Source organism: Zosterops lateralis (genome assembly GCF_965231275.1).
Source record: "Zosterops lateralis genome assembly, chromosome: W".
Lineage (NCBI taxonomy): Eukaryota > Metazoa > Chordata > Aves > Passeriformes > Zosteropidae > Zosterops > Zosterops lateralis.
In genome coordinates, this window is record NC_139801.1 from 29,685,657 (window position 1) to 29,702,070 (window position 16,414).

Here is a 16,414-nt window from a genome sequence, read left to right on the forward strand (position 1 = left end):
TGCCTGGGTTGTTACATATCTATAGGATTGACTTGGGCTACAGAAAATGTTTTTACCAGCAATGCAATCTGGCTGTGCATCTGCCAACTGCTTTTCTCAATCATCTTCCATTGCCCCGATGCTACAACCCTACCCCTAGAAGTTCCTGAAACCTCTTCCTCATTCAATTATTTATCCATGAAGAAAGTAATTTTCTATCCCTCCAGAAATGTGCACTTACCGATTCTGTATAAAATGTTGCATTTTCCTGATCACTGCTGTCACAGTCATAAGGACATTAAGCAAGGCATCCTTGTAGTACTGTTGCTCCCAGAAAGTATGCAAAGAGGCAACAGATGCTGCCAGCTAATGCTATGTCCAAAGATACAATATTCTAAGTGACTCAAGAAAGTCCCACCATTACCAGGAGCTCCCATTTAGCTTCCTCCTGGTGCTGTCAAAAGTCAAGCTGGCCAGGGCCAGAGAGAGATTGGAAAAGATGTCCTTTGATAGTGTGGAGTCTTGAATGGCAAGTAAAATGCCATGGCAACAACCCAAATTGTTTTATTTTAGTTTGTCTATGTCATGTGAAGCACTATAGAAAAATAAACCAAATTTCAACAGCCATCATAAGATGCATGTGACATGTATGTGTATCCTATTAATGAACATGTACACTACAAAAACCCCACTACACTTGTCTGTGCTCTTTGTGCTTTACTCAAAGGATTCTGTGTTTTTAGATATAAAATGCACATCTATCCCTTTCTCAGATAAAGCAATTTCTAATGATGATGTGCTTCGATGCATTGGAAAGACACTCAGAGCAGTTTAGCTATACTGAAAGTGGTTACAAACAACAAAAAATAGTCATTATCATTAGAAATTAGCACACACATTTCACCAATTTCTTTAAAGTCCCATTTCATATCTATCTATCTATCTATCTATCTATCTATCTATCTATCATCTATCTATCTATATATATATCTCCTTTGAGCTGAAAAATTCTGAGAGTAAGGAAAAAAAGTCGCAATAATGAGAAGAACATTTTGCAAGCCACGAAACACACAATTATTCATTCAAAATGGGGTATATTTTTGTAGTGCGAAAATTACACAGTCTATGTATATTACATGTAAATATTTATTATTATTGAATCCAGCATTTTTGTTTTAAAACATATAAAGCACACTACAAAAACCACTCAACCAGTTTTTCAGTATATGATGAGTGTTTCTACAGAACATAAGGTATACTCACAGGTTTATTTAGATGATGTCCTACAGAATCTGCTAGAGTTCCTATAGCATCATAAAGAATGAGCAGGTTTTTATGCTGGTATTTACTAAATGCGAAGACCAAAGTGTCAAGTATATATGCAAGATAAGGAACAAGCTCTGTACAAGCCTCCTCTTCTAGAGTAGCAAAGGCACTGAATGACAAAAAAAACCCCACCCCAAACAGGTCAGTCAGTATCTTGTAAAAAACAAAACAAGACCATCCCAAAATGCCCCACATTACCCATTCCTGTTTAAACATAGAACTGTGTTTAGTCTTTAAATTCATCCAAGGTATACTCCTGCCCTACACAAACTGACATGTAAAAGCGTTCTTTGTTGAGCTTCCTGAACAAGTGCTATATCCATTCCATTAATGGTTTGTTCATTCTTTTTTTTTTTTAAATATCGGCAGACAAGGGACAGAAGGGAATCTTACCTCCAAGGACCTCATTTCAAGAGAAAGGGAACATCCCTTGAAGTAGTTTTAACCCAAATTTTTTGGTAATCCTGAGCTAAATATAAACATTACTAATGCAATGATAGGATAGTTTTCCAGTATTGACCTTGCTCATAGGCCTATAAAAGCCAGATTCCTGGTCAATGAAATTACAAATATTGAAAATAAACAGGTGTGACATACAGATAATTTCTTTTACTGCAATAGATTGTTTAGTTTGTTTTTCATATATTCTAAAAGCAAACCGGACAAGAGAAAGACAATTATTTTACCACAACACAGTTGTGACAATTTCAGAAGCAGAACCCACTCCAATTTAAAAGGAAAAAAAATACACTAAGAGCTAGAAATGGAGTTATAGAATAATCAATTAAGGCATTAAAATATTTTCTCATGAAAAAGCAGTGTCATTGATAGTACTTTTTGTTTAAGCTTTGGCTCACCTGCAGGCAGCTTCTTGTACTCTCTTGTTGCTATCCAGAATGCGCTTTAGCAACTCAGTCATTAATGGCTTCAAGTATGTGTCTGGGGGTTGACTAACTACCCAGTGTGCATAGCGACTAAGAGTCCAGCAAGTGATGGAGCGCACAAGAGCCTTTTTATTAGAGAGGCACTGAATAAGGTGAGGAATCAGCTCAGGAAGATATGGAATCATACCCTGCATGCAGCCTAGAAGGAAAAATATAGCTATTACAGTATGAGAACTAGAAAACATAATAGAGCTTTTTGTTATTTCCTAGAAGGGATATATTATCTTCTTCTATCATGTAGTAATACATTTTACCAATATACAAAGCAAGTCTACCTAATTTATGTTAAGTCCTAAAAAGAAACCCCATAAACAGTAATTAAATCCTCAATCAAATTTACATTCATTCCAACTACATTTCTACTTCAGTGCTTCCCCAATCCCCATAAATTCTGCTTTATTAAAGGGAGTACAGCAAGAACGTCCAAATAAAATTAGTTTACAAAGCTTGGAAGTCTTATGCCAGTCTACTCAGAGTTACCAAGACAACAAGAGGAGAAAGATTAGGCCTTGATAACTAATCATCATATCATTAAAAAAGATTTCTTAAAAATTTTAATTTTCTTCTTGTTTTCTCCTAATATAACACAAATACTGACCAGCAATAAAAGCTGCACACTTTGAGTCAGCAAGGGCAGTAATACACTGAGATTTGCAAGAGGTACTAACTTTTACCTCGCTTGACTTGAAATCAAAACCAACAAAAATGCTTTCTAGCAATAATGAAAATATATGTTCACTAGGCACTGCTGGAAAAGATAGATAATCCAGGTATGGACCCAAACATATTCCTTACATTTGCAAAATGGATAGAGATTATGGAAATACAGGCAAAAAGCCAAGACTGTGAGTAAATACAAAGAAATGGAAGTTAACACATTTAAATCAGAGAGCCATCAACAAAAAGCAGTTCAGGGCACTGAAGTCATGGGACTTGTCTTCTCCATTCCTGAAAACACTGAATTAAATGTAAATATTCCTGTCGTATCAAATCAAGGTAGTATTTCATGAGAGACCAATAAATATATGCTACAGAGTTAAGAAAGGGAGGAATAAAAGAAATTATCTAAGTTATTTAAGCCTCCAAAACTGCACAGATTTGAAAATGAAAAATTAGACAAGTAACTGCAGTTATCAACTAGTAGATGTAGAGATTAATCACTAAGAAAAAAAAAAAAAAAAACAGCTAAGGATGTATACTTGCTTTCACAAGTAAATTCACCTAGAAGGGATCCCAGAGCTGCTTTAGAACCAATAAAAATTCAGTAACCTGATTCAGTAACTGTTACCTTACCTTCAGCAATTGCTCCAAGAACAAGGATACCAGATTCCTTAACTACCCATTCGGGATGGAAAAGCAATTCCTTCAAAAGGGGCAAGATGTGTGGCAGAAGTTCATCACGAAATACATTAGCCAGGACATCTAGAGCAGCAGCAGAACATTTCCCTGAGGGGAATTAACAATGTTAATCTTCTTATTATACAAGCAGTTGTAGTTACAGTATGATTCTCATTTTAACTTTGAGATGTCAGGGTATCAGGAGGAAATATACTTTAATTTCATTACAGTACACAGGGATCCATTGTGCTCTGGTACAAAGCCATAGCTTTTAGAGAGCCATTTTTGCAGCATTTTTATAGCCACTAAAAGGACTTATACACTAGGGATATTAAAACACTCACTGACAGGAACTACACCATTATTTTGCGACATTATATACACTACATAACTTCAGGATGGTGTAACACTACAAAAGTGGGAAGGTCTGTGACATGAATGCAACATGTTGGAAAAATTAAGGAGAAAGAAATAGCAAAAAAATACTAGCAAGTAATTAAAAGAAAATGTTCAAACATGATCTATGTCTTAAAGCAAAAAAAAAGGCAAAATCATCAATCTCTAGAGACTGAAAGAAATTTACTGACTTCTGCTCTGAGCTTACTCCTAATTCCGTGATGCATCTATACAAAGAACACGACTTCAAAATTTGTTTGGAAGTTTTTTATCTCATATTTTAGCACACAAAAGCTCATAAAAGAACAACTTCAAAACATGATTCAGAAATCCTTACTCTGGTTTTCTGCTGTGGGGCTGACATGTCTAGAAAAATAATGCTAAGATTGATTTATAAAGAATGCTCGTATTACAGAATCTATAATGCATTTTTTCCAGCTTATTATGATCTCAGTTCCTTGATCCAACTGAAACAAAAGTATATACAAATCAGGTAATCAGGCAAAATATACATAGCAAATGTAACATGCAAAAGCCCTAAACTGGATCTAAACTGCTAGTAGGCCCAAACAAGACACAGACAATTTTTCACTTGGGAGGTAGCAACTACTAGAATAGACAATAAATACAAATTTTTTTCTACTCTGCTCCTAGATGATGTCCAACAGGTTTGAATAAAACCAAACATGAGCCCTCAACTCAGAGCAGATCTCCACTAAAAAACAATAATAAACACCACAGACTCCCCAAGACCAGCACCTGCTGCTTCAGTTTAGACTGTTTCAGCTTTCTACTAGAGGAAAAAAGAGGCGGGCTCCCATATTTAGTTACCAGGTCTCATTAGTAACCAATGCTGCTGTCAGGATGTGCTGATGTTTCCTCTCTGTTCAAATTGGAAGTCAAATATAGAACATTGGATAAGAAATTGGGCACACAATTCTGAAATTCAGATAATCCAAATTCTCTCTAGTACAGATGACATACATTAAAACAGATTTCCTAACTGTTTTGTTTTCTCTCTTTTCTAGACAGCTTTAGCTTCCTCATCTTAACCAACTGTGGATCACAGAGCACCCTCTGTCATTTCAGTTATGTTTTCCAGAAAATATTGATTTAATTCTGCAATCTCTACACACGGCGACTACAAGAATAGCATTATGAATTTAAAACTATAAAAAAGATACTTTACAAAGGAAAATATATTTGTGTTTTTTGTCTTCTAAATTATAATAATAATAACAGTAGTTTCAGTATTAGTATTTTAAATTTTAGATATGTCTTAAAGTTGTTCGATCCATAAACTTCAAGGCACATTCATCTGTACTACATCTGAACAACTGGTGATAGTGGTCAGTAGTAGCATGTAGGAGGAAGAAAAAATTGAACACAAACCAGATTTAGAGGGAAGACTGAACTAAAAGAAAGGATTATTAAGCTAGAGAACAATGTGTAAGATTGTATTGGATCTGGCTGAGCTGGAGTTCATTTCCCCATAGCAGCCCTCACAGTGCTGTGCTTTGCATTGGTAGCTGGAAAAGTGTTCATAACATACCAGTGTTTTGGCTACTGCTGAGCAGCACTGGCACAGCATCAGCACTCTCTCAACATTCCACCCCCCATCAGTAGGGTAAGAATGGGCAAGATCCTGGGAAGGGACACAACCAGACCAGCTGACCCAAACTGACCAAAGGGATATCCCATACCATATGATGTCAGCTCAGATATAAAAGCTAAGGAAGGGAGGAGGAAGGGGGGGACTTCATTATTTAGAATATTTGCCTTCTGGAGCAGCCCCTACGAGTGCTGAAGCCCTGCTTCTGGGAAGGGGCTGAACATCGCTCACTGATGAGAAAGAGAGAATAAACCTATTTTGTTTTCCTCTTTGTGTGCACATAAACTTTCACTTTTGTCTTAGTAAACTGCCATATCTCAACCTACTAGTTGTTTTCCATCTTATTTTCTCTCCCCTGTCCAGCTGGGAAAGGGAGTGATAGAGCAGGCTTGGCAGGCACCTGGAGTCCAGCCATGGTCAATCCACCTCAAAGACTTCTAATAAAGTAAACAGTAATAAATGTTTTCTATTACCTTGTAGAATCAAAATTCAAAATCCAAAGCTTCTGTTGAATTGCATCTAGTAGATGTTTGCAGGTCTATTGGCCATATTCAAACTAAGTTTGGAGGTGGCTAGATTTTTCAATAGTTATATAGCCAAAACATTACCTGAAACAATCCCCCTCTGCCTGAAACACCAATTATATCAGCAGATAGTTAATTTTCTATTCAAAAGCAAAGCCTCAATATTGCTATACAAAAAACTCCTCTGTTTACTGTGGTTCTTGTATTATGCAAGTAGCTATATTTTAAAACATTTTACACATTACTTTGACATACTTAAATTCCAGTCAGAGATAGTATCATCATCATCAAGATCATTGTCATCATCATCATCATCATCTTCAATATGATCTTCTTCATGTGGCTGAGCTACAGTCCGTGAACGATGAAAACGAGGTCTTATGTCCTGTTCACTATCTGGAATAGCTTCATCTTCTTCAACATCCCCCTGTCAAAATATGTCTTATCAGATAAACCAGTGCAATTATATTGCTGAAGGAAGTTAAGAATGTAGTGCAAATTTTAGTTCAATATTTCATAAACGTGAAAAATTCACATCCCACTTGTGCTGCCTAGCTAAGTAAAAATGTCATTGTTCCTGCATTGTGATACAGTATTTACCAGAAAAATTTCAGGAAAACAGAAGCAACACAGGTAATCTCAGAGAAAAGCACAAAGTACTCTTCTTGTTAAGAAATTACTCTTGATGGAAAGGAATTAGAAAGAAGAAATAAAGAAATTCTAGTACACAGAAACATTGTAAAATGTTCTGATGGAAAAAGCTGTGTAGTTCAAGCTAGAAGTGCATTAAATTAATTCTGATAATTTCTTTATAGGCTGCTTTGCTGCAGTAATTAATGGGTAAAAGTATCCCAGCTCTGCCAAAATTGGGTGGAAGGGGAGAGGAGCAAAGCAGGAAAATCCACAGATTATTTTCCAACAAACATGGCAGCAGTTGCATTCAGTTTTTGGAACAACACACCTTGCCCCAGAAAGCTAAAACTCCATTGAACAGATGGCGGACCAGATCTGGTCTACCAGCTCAACCATTCTGATTTACAAGTCAGAAGCTAACCAGATATTCTTACTGAGTATAAAAGAAAGGAATGCTTACCTTTAACAGAATAATATCAATCTCTGAATATTTCATACCATTTACCAGCACAGGTATCAGTCTACAAAGAAATATTGATACATGTCAAGAAGGAAGACCCTGGAAACTACAGGCCTGTCAGTCTCACTTCAGCACCTGGTAAAATTATGGGGAAAGTTATTCTGGGACTTATTGAAAAACACTTGAGAGACAATGCAGTCATTGGTCACAGCCAGCACAGATTCATGAGAGGGAAGACCTGCTTAACCAACTTACTTTCCTTTTACAACAAGGTCACCCATCTAGCTGACAAAGAGGCACCAGTAGATGTGAAGATTTTTAGCAAAGCCTTCAATACTGTCTCTCACAGTATCCTTCTGCACAAAATGTCCAGCACACAGCTAGAAAGGTTTATAATTGATTGAGTGAACAACTGGCTGACGAGTCGGGCTCAAAGGGTTATAGTAAATGGGGTCACATCAGGCTGGCAACTGGTTATTCATGGATTGCCTAGGGTTCAATTTTAGGGCCAGTGCTCTTTAATGTTTTTATAAATGATCTGGAAGCAGGAATCAAATGTACATTAAGTAAGCTAACTGATGATACTGAAGTAGGAGGAGCTGTGGACTCCCTGGAGGCAGAGGCACCCTGCAGAGAGACAGATAAATGGAAGGGCTGGGCAATCACCAACCATATGGAGCTTAACAAAGAAAAGTGCCGGATTATGCACCTGGGACTGGGCAACCCTGAATGTACAGACAAACAGGAGAACAAGAGGCTGGAGAGCAGCACTACAGAAAGGGACCTGGGGGTTCTGGTCGATGGCAAGTTGAATGTGAGTCAGCAGTGCCCTGGCAGCCAGGAGGGCCAACTGTGTCCCGAGGTGCATCAGGCACAGCATCGCCAGCTGGCCAAGGGAGGTGATTGTTCCACTCTGCTCTGCACCGGGGCAGCCTCACCTCAAGTGCAGTGTGCAGTTTTGGGCATCACAATATAAGAAAGACATAAAGCTATTAGAGAGCATCCAAAGAAGATGGTGAAGGGTCTCAAGAGTAAAAGACTTATGAGGAGTGGCTGAGGTCATTGGTCTGTTCAGTCTGGAGAAGAGAAGGCTGAGGGGTGACCTCATTGCAATCTAATCCTCAAGGGGGCCAGCAGAGGGGGAGGTGCCGATCTCCTCTCTCTGGTGACCAGCAATAGGACATGAGGAAATGAAGCCACATCAGGGCAAGTTCAGACTGGACATTAGGAAAAGGTTTTTCACTGAGAGGGTGGTTGAGTCACTGGAACAGGCTCCCTAGAGAAGTGGTCATGGCACTAAGCCTGATAAGAGTTCAAGGAGCATCTGGACAACAGTCTTAGTCATATGATTTAGTGTTAGATAGTCCTGCGAGCAGCAGGGAGTTGAACTTGATGATCCTTATGGGTCCCTTCAAACTCAAGATATTCCATGATTCTATATCAAAATAACACATAAATAAAGCAAGCTGGTTTTCAGTTAGCTGGTCCATAATTTTGGCTGTAACCACACTCCCCTCGCAACAATAACAAAAAAACCCAAACAAAAAACCCCAGACAAAAACTTAGCCTGATAACAAGTCAGTACCTTAACCATACTCCATTTCATGAAGTTCATTAATACTTTGTAAACTGAAAAAGTGGTAATTTCTAACTAGATGTAGCCAGATGGCACAACTGAGTTTTAGACTTTAAAAGTAGGATATTCTTCCACATGATGAAATCTATTTTGAAGTACCTTTCAGAAATTAAGTCAAAAGCTTTTTGGTAAGAATTCACATTTCCAAAATATGCTTGATAAACAAGTTATTATGTTGGTTCTCCTGTATATTATTTGTCACTTTACTTACCTGTGGCTGAAAACTCTACCTTGCTACTCTTAAGGATGGAAGTCTAACTACATTGAGCCCGCCTATCCTTTTGTGATTACTTCAAGTATCACTTATTAAGACAAGTCCCTGACATTGCAGAGATCTTGACATTAGTTGTCATTAGTCTATATTAGAACGTTACTTAGTTATTAAACTGATTATGGCCATTGGTCTTCAATGGTAATGATATATGGCAAAAAAAAAAAAGGACTAGGGAAAAAAAAGTCAAGTATTTCACATATAAACACATTAGCTACAAAAATAAATCCATAAAAATAAATATATATATTACATGCCAAATCAAGCTAATACTGAAATCACCATGGACTGACCAAGCACCAGCAACGGACTCAGTCTCTATATTCTGCAGCTGAGGAGTATTGTTACTGAAGGTATTCAAGCCAGCAATAATAGTCACACATCTCAATAACAATATGAACTAAACAAAAATTTCCCTCCAATAACAACTGGAACATGACATTAACCTGTGTATAGGCACAGAGGCAAGAGGTGGCCACACCACTGCTCTATGGAGCAAGAGAGATTGATTTTAGTCATGGGGGCATTGTGGTGGTGCATCCCTCCCATCCTTGGGCCTGCCCTATGACCTCAGAAGCTCCAGACAAGTCTTGACTGAACCAGCTGAGCGGTGAAGCATCCCTTGACCATACCACTTGGGCACTGAAGTGTCTCTGTGTCAGGAGCTCCTGTATGATATAGGTGGGAACAACATTGACCATGACAGGAATATCAGGGACAGCAACAGGGTTGCTAGGGCATGTAGGAAGAAAATTAGGGAGGCCAAAGCTCAATTTGAACTTAATTTGACAACTTCTGTAAAGGATAATAAAAAATCCTTTTACAAATATGTTAATGGTAAAAGGAAGGATGAGAGCAACCTTTGTTATCTATTGGATGCAGGAGGGAACTTAGTAACTGTAGATGAGGAGAAAGCAGAAGTGCTTAATGCCTTTTTTGTTTCAGCCTTTAGTGGGAAGATGGCTTGTCCTCAGGATAATTGTCATATTGGGTTGGTGGATGGTGTCAGGGAATAGAGTGGTCCTCCTGTTATCCAGGAGGAGGCAGTCAGAGAAATGTCGAGCTGCTTGAATGTCTACAAATCTATGGGCCCAGATGCGATCCATCCCAGGGTGATGAGGGAGCTGGCAGATGAGCTTGCAAAGCCACTCTGCACCATTTACCAACAGTCCTGGCTCACTGGTATTGCCATAATGCTAAGCCTTCTGATGACAGTTTACATACTTTCTTTCAAAGTCTCTCAAAACAATCTATATTGTTTTCATTCCTCTTGGTGATGGACTTTTGGATTCACCACTGGGGTCAGAGAGGTGTTCCTCTCAATGACCAATCCTTGACCAAATCCCAAATACTATATAAACCCTAAATCATAATAAACTGTTTCTTCTTTTCCCTGCTTCTACCTGACGGGTAAGTGTGGTTCTTTTCGTGTCCTTAACTGTGACACACTGGTGAGGTTCCAGATGATTGGAAACTGGCCAATGTGATTCCCATTCATAAAAAGGGTAGAAAGGAGGATCCTGGTAATTATAAGCAGTTAGCCTGACCTCAGTACCTGGCAAGATAATGGAACAGTTTATATTGAGAGCTATTATGCAGCACTTACAAGATGGCCAGGGTATCAGACTCAGCCAGCATGGGTTTAGGAAGGGTAGGCCATGTTTGACCAACCTGGCCTCCTTTTATGACCAGGTGACCTGCCTGGTGGATGCAGGAAGGGCTGTGGATATTGTCTATTTGGACTTGGGCAAAGCCTTTGACACTGTCTCCTATAGCATACCCCTGGATAAGCTGGCAGCCTGCGGCTTAGACAGGAGCACTCTTTGCTGGGTTAAGAACTGGCTGGATGGCTGGGCCCAGAGAGTGGTGGTGAACAGTGCTGCATCCAGCTGGCGGCCAGTCACCAGTGGTGTCCCTCAGGGATCGGTATTGGGGCCAGTTTTGTTTAATATTTTTATTGATGACATGGATGAGGGTATTGAATCTTTCATCAGTAAATTTGCAGACGACACTAAGCTGGGAGTGTGTGTCGATCTGTTGGAAGGTAGGAGGGCTCTCCAGAGAGACCTGGAATGATTGGATGGATGGGCAGAATCCAATAGGATGAAGTTTAATCAGTACAAGTGCCAAGTTCTGCATTTTGGCCACAATAACCCCCTGCAACATTATAGGCTGGGGACGGTGTGGCTGGACAGTGCCCAGGAGGAAAGGGACCTGGGCGTTCTGGTCGATAACCGACTGAACATGAGCCAGCAGTGTGCCCAGGTGGTCAAGAAGGCCAACGACATCCTGGTCTGTATCAGGAACAGTGTGGCCAGCAGGAGCAAGGAGGTCATTCTTCCCTTGTACTCGGCATTGGTGAGGCCGCACCTTGAGTATTGTGTCCAGTTCTGGGGGCCTCAGTTTAGGAAGGATGTTGAGATGCTTGAGCGTGTCCAGAGGAGGGCAACAAGGCTGGTGAGGGTCTTGGAACACAAGCCCTATGAGGAATGACTGAGGGAGCTGGGGTTGTTTAGCCTGGAGAAGAGAAGACTCAGAGGTGACCTTAATTACTCTCTACAGCTTCCTGAAAGGTGGCTGTAGTCAGGTGGGAGTTGGTCTCTTTCTCCAGGCAGCAACTGACAGAATGAGAGGACACAGTCTTAAGCTGTGCCAAGGGAAATATAGGCTGGATATTAGGAAAAAGTTTTTTACAGAAAGGGTAATAAAGTATTGGAATGGTCTACCTGGGGAGGTGGTGGATTCACCATCTCTGGATGTGTTTAAGAAAAGACTAGATGTGGCACTTGGTGCCATGGTTTAGTTGAGGTTAGGGTTGGGTTGGACTTGATGATCCTGGAGGTCTCTTCCAGCCTAATGATTCTGATTATCTACCTGACCAAAGTGAAGAACAAGGATATGCAGTTATCCTTGTTAGACTTGGTAAATAATTTACCTGATTCATAGCCCAAGTGACGTGGTACCATTGTTACAAAACCTTTTTAAAATTAATCACAGCCCAAGTAGAACGGTACCATTGTCACCGGACTTTCAAGGAAAAAAGCCCAGTAGTTACCGACTTGGGTTAGTGAGGCCCTTTGAGGGCCTCACTGGACTGCAGCAGGCTGAGTCAGCACCTCCCTCTGAGTGGGGCCTGTCAGAGCTTGCAAACCCTCAAGTTTGTGATACTCAAAGGACCATTGCTGAAGATGAGACCTAGGCTGATATTTCACCTCCCATCTCCATGCTCCTCCAGGTGCAACCCTTGCTGGTTGGGAAATGCAAAGGGAATTGATGTATTTCACTGAACTCAAGGGGAATTTTCGATAGGTGCATTTACACACATAGAAATAGGTGCACACATGGGTTTACCTGTGCATGTGTGAATTGATTATAGTATGAATGTTTTCATAGCGAATCTATAATTAAGTCACTGTTATACCTGTAATAAATCCTACTGAATAACTTTTTAAATGTTAAATTACTCAATGATTAAGTGCTGCTAAAGTCTTCTGCACCCTTATCTTTTGTATCCATAGCCTTTGCACCCTTATCCTCTTTTGCATTCCTGGTCTCCATGCAAATCATTCTAAATTGATTCTAACCCAATTTTCCTATGTATGCTTCATCTATGTAGTAATGGAATGAGCCTTGCCATCGAACTCTGTAAAGTCACACTTTCACAAATACATATCAAAACTTGCTTTATGCCAATAGTTTTGATGGTGACTGAGAAGCTGAAACCACTTGTTCACAACAATTACCTTCTGAACTTTCAATGAAAGAACAGTAAGTATTCAGATTAACACCCATTACTTGTCATTTCTGCAGCATACTTCATGAAGTATGCAGGAGGTATATATTTTATAAAAAACCTACAGGAGCAAAATGGAACAAGATATTAAGCAAACAGGTTTCTAGAAGATCTTGTCCCACTTAATCTAATATAAAAAAATTAAGGTTATCAAGTATTGTAAAATTTATATAGTGCCCTAATCAAAAAGACTCACCAACAAACAAGTTGTTTTCAACAAATATAACATTGAAAAATAAGAGATATGTAATGTTAGTCTTACCTGTTTTACTAGAAATTTAAAAGCTCCTTTAAAAACCACAAAAACACAAAAACCAAGGATGAAGCTGTTGTAATGTCAATGTTCATGTCAGACAGAAGAGGTTTACAATTTATACTGAGAAGGTGACTAGTATTAATATTTATGTTGGGAAGGAGGTAGGTAGAATCAAGAACTGTGCTATCATTCTTTTGCATTTAAAACTATAAGAGTAGAATTTAAGTAAAAACATTTTAAAACTCAAAAGTGATTTCTCATAACGTTGGTTCTTCTGTTTTTAATTCCTATTCCTGTACTGCTACAGAAGTTGCTTTAATCTCAATTCTGTTTTCTAAACGCTTATGAAAAATGAAATTTGGAAAGCCCCTCCCTTTTTTATAAAATTGCTTTACATCTAAAATGGTCATTTTTGCTGAGAATAATGCATCTCTTCTCTCCACACTTTCTCTGGAAGAGCAGAATCACAGAGCGAACTGCTTTAGTGTTTTCAAAAACCTTCCATGCATATATCAAAAATTGGGTCTTCATTTACTGGGAACACAAGAATTTGTTTCCTATTGAAAAAGTCTTTAGTCTGGAAATAAGTCATCAGCACTGTTGAAGACATGCAGATGTTTAAATCTCAAGCATGGGTATTCAATTCCCATTCAATCAAGGATCTACATTTTAACGCTTATGATAACTTTTTGAAACTTACAAAAAAGTTTTTGAAGCTTAAAAAACTACTGTCAGTCTAAAGAAGAATGAAAAACACATTATACATGCTTTCAAGCCTAAATTGCCCTGGCAACTGATATGAAATTTATTCCTAAATCTAAATGATCTTGTCATTTTGTTATGTCTTCATAAAGATTGGAAACCCCCGGCATGACTATGCACATAGAAGCATTGCACAGAAATGCTCACAATAGCAATTGTCAAGAAAACATGTTCATGGTACACCTAATATTATAGGTAACATCACATGGAGATGTTTGTTTAAGCTTAAGTGCATGTTAGTATACCTTTGCCTCCACCTGATACTTAAGCTTGAGATAAAGCATCAGTGACACAGTTCAGGTTGTCTCAGGAGCCAAGTCTGAAATCCTCAAAAGTCCTTTCAGTGACCTCTGTGGTACAGCCATTTTTAATATGCACAAGAACTAGCTACAAGAAACTCCTCCCAAGCATACAGCAATCTAGATACAGTCTCCAAAAGAGTAACCAGGAAAAAGTTAATTGAAGTTAAAGGATGACTATTTCAAAATATCTAGTTCTAATTCTTCATACTTACTTAGCAAGATGCCGACATAATACATCTTTACAAATTGGCTGTTCAGCCAAAGTCAGCCAAAATTCACAAGCCTCCAAAGCAACATTTTCATCTTGGTCCTGGGTCCTTTGAAGCATATACTACACAAAAAAAACCACAATCTTGTATAAGTTTTAAGTGAAGAAGCTATCAACATTGCAAAGTGTGTTTGCAAAAATAAATTATGCTCCCAGAGTAATTTTGTTTCTTTGGGGTGATGGGAAGAAACAGATATAAAAGACTACTTAAGACTATAGTGAGAATAAGCCAAGAGAATTATTTCTCAATGCTAGATGATTCAGATTCTAAGTTTTTTCCCAGTTTAAGTGAGAACATTATTACCAAGAAACTATAGACAGAGACCCAAGATAATAAAGTTTCCTGAGAATAGTGGGGGGATTTAAAATTATTTTACCACTCCCTCCCTTCTCCTTTTGAATAAAAGAGTATAGCTACACACTTAGTAAGATGGAAATACTTTTTATATCCAGTACCATAAAAAAGCCTCTCTTTCAAATATTGGTTATCAGACAGGATGCAATTAAGCAAAACCCATAACAGAAGAAAAAAAGTCTCATTTTTTCCAAGTATGAATGGTAATTCAGAGATTCAATGTCAAATCTTTAAGCTTACTGTTAAAATTTAAACCCCCTTAAACAAAAAATAATCAAATACCTACATAAGCAGAAAGGCTAAATATACCACGGCTACATCAGTTTCTTGTACATGACTGCCAAAGCAATTTAGAGAAAGTGCTTGCAACTTCCAAAACAGAAATTTCTGCATTCTTCCATGCCAGCTCTTATTTCTGAAACAGTTGGTTCTTCCACTCATTTTAGAAGCCTCATGGAAGTTCATGCAGCTACCTTTCATCACATATTCATTTAAAATGAAGAAAATTAATTCCCCTTCAGAACAACATTTCGTTCTCAAAATTAAATAAATTTGGGACAACCTATATTATCCTTATGCATTTCAGGGATGCAACATTTACAACAAACATATCCCTTCCTACAGAACTGCATTCCTACAGGGCTGCATCCAAAGCAGCATGGGCAGAAGGTGGAGAGAGGGGGATTCTCCCCTTCTACTCCGCTCTCCTGAGACCCCACCTGGAGAATTGTCTCCAGCACTGAAGTCCCAACACAAGAAAGACATGGACCTGTTAGAGCAAACCCAAGGAAGGCCACAAAGATGCTCAGAGGCCTGGAGCCCCTCTTTTATAAAGACAGGCAGAGAGAGTTGGGGCTGTTCAAACTGAAGAAGTGAAGGATTCGAGACCTTCTAGCACCTTCCAGTACTTAAAGGTGCTTCAAGAGAGCTGGAGAGGGACTTTTGTCCTGGTTTAGGGCAAATTTGGGAGAAAATCTCCAAATGGGGTCCCTCCAGAATAGCAAATTCAAGCAGCCCCTCCCTCAACTGGTTTTGGAAAAGATTTCCTTGGAGAAAAGTGAAAAAACTATTTCTTTAACAAGCAAAGTATCCACAAGCACAAAAAAATGAATAATATGAAACAATAAAACCTCTCGCTGTCCAAAGAGATGGCAAACCCAGAAAGTCCTTGTCATAGAGTGTAGCTCGGCTTGCTCAGTCTCTTATCAGTCCCTCTGGCACTGGAAAATGCTGTCCTGGGCCCTGGTGGGCCGCAGGTGTGAGCTCCTGGTGCTCCTCTGGGTTTTCAGTCCAGAGCAGGTTTAAATAGTTCCCAGAAAAAGAAAAAAAACAGTCCAGGGAACTTCTCTGCCTCAGCTAGCTAAAAACTAACTAAAAGCAAAGGAGATCTTTGTCCTGCTGTCTGTCCATGCTGCAGACAACACAGTCCAGAAGCAAAATGTGGAGGAGTGAGTGCAGTTTCTCAAAACAAACTTGGCGCTTCTCTTTCTCCCCGCTTCGCTCTCAGAACCAGTCTTAAAGGTACAGAATATAGTATCCAAAAGAAACAGAACAGACGA

General features: G+C 38.9%; 1 protein-coding gene across 3 annotated transcripts in view; it reads right to left on the reverse strand.

The window, feature by feature from the left end:
* LOC310922099 (transportin-1-like) overlaps window positions 1–16,414 on the reverse strand; it is a 92,769-nt gene that overhangs the window by 21,612 nt on the left and 54,743 nt on the right. For all 3 annotated transcript variants that reach the window (XM_083882443.1, XM_083882442.1, XM_083882441.1), the window contains exons 9-14: window positions 14,445–14,563; window positions 7,213–7,273; window positions 6,375–6,546; window positions 3,543–3,695; window positions 2,163–2,388; window positions 1,243–1,414 (exon numbers count right to left, since the gene is read on the reverse strand). In XM_083882443.1, coding sequence (XP_083738569.1) covers window positions 1,243–1,414; window positions 2,163–2,388; window positions 3,543–3,695; window positions 6,375–6,546; window positions 7,213–7,273; window positions 14,445–14,563 — 903 coding nt within the window. The remainder of the gene's footprint in view (window positions 1–1,242; window positions 1,415–2,162; window positions 2,389–3,542; window positions 3,696–6,374; window positions 6,547–7,212; window positions 7,274–14,444; window positions 14,564–16,414) is intronic.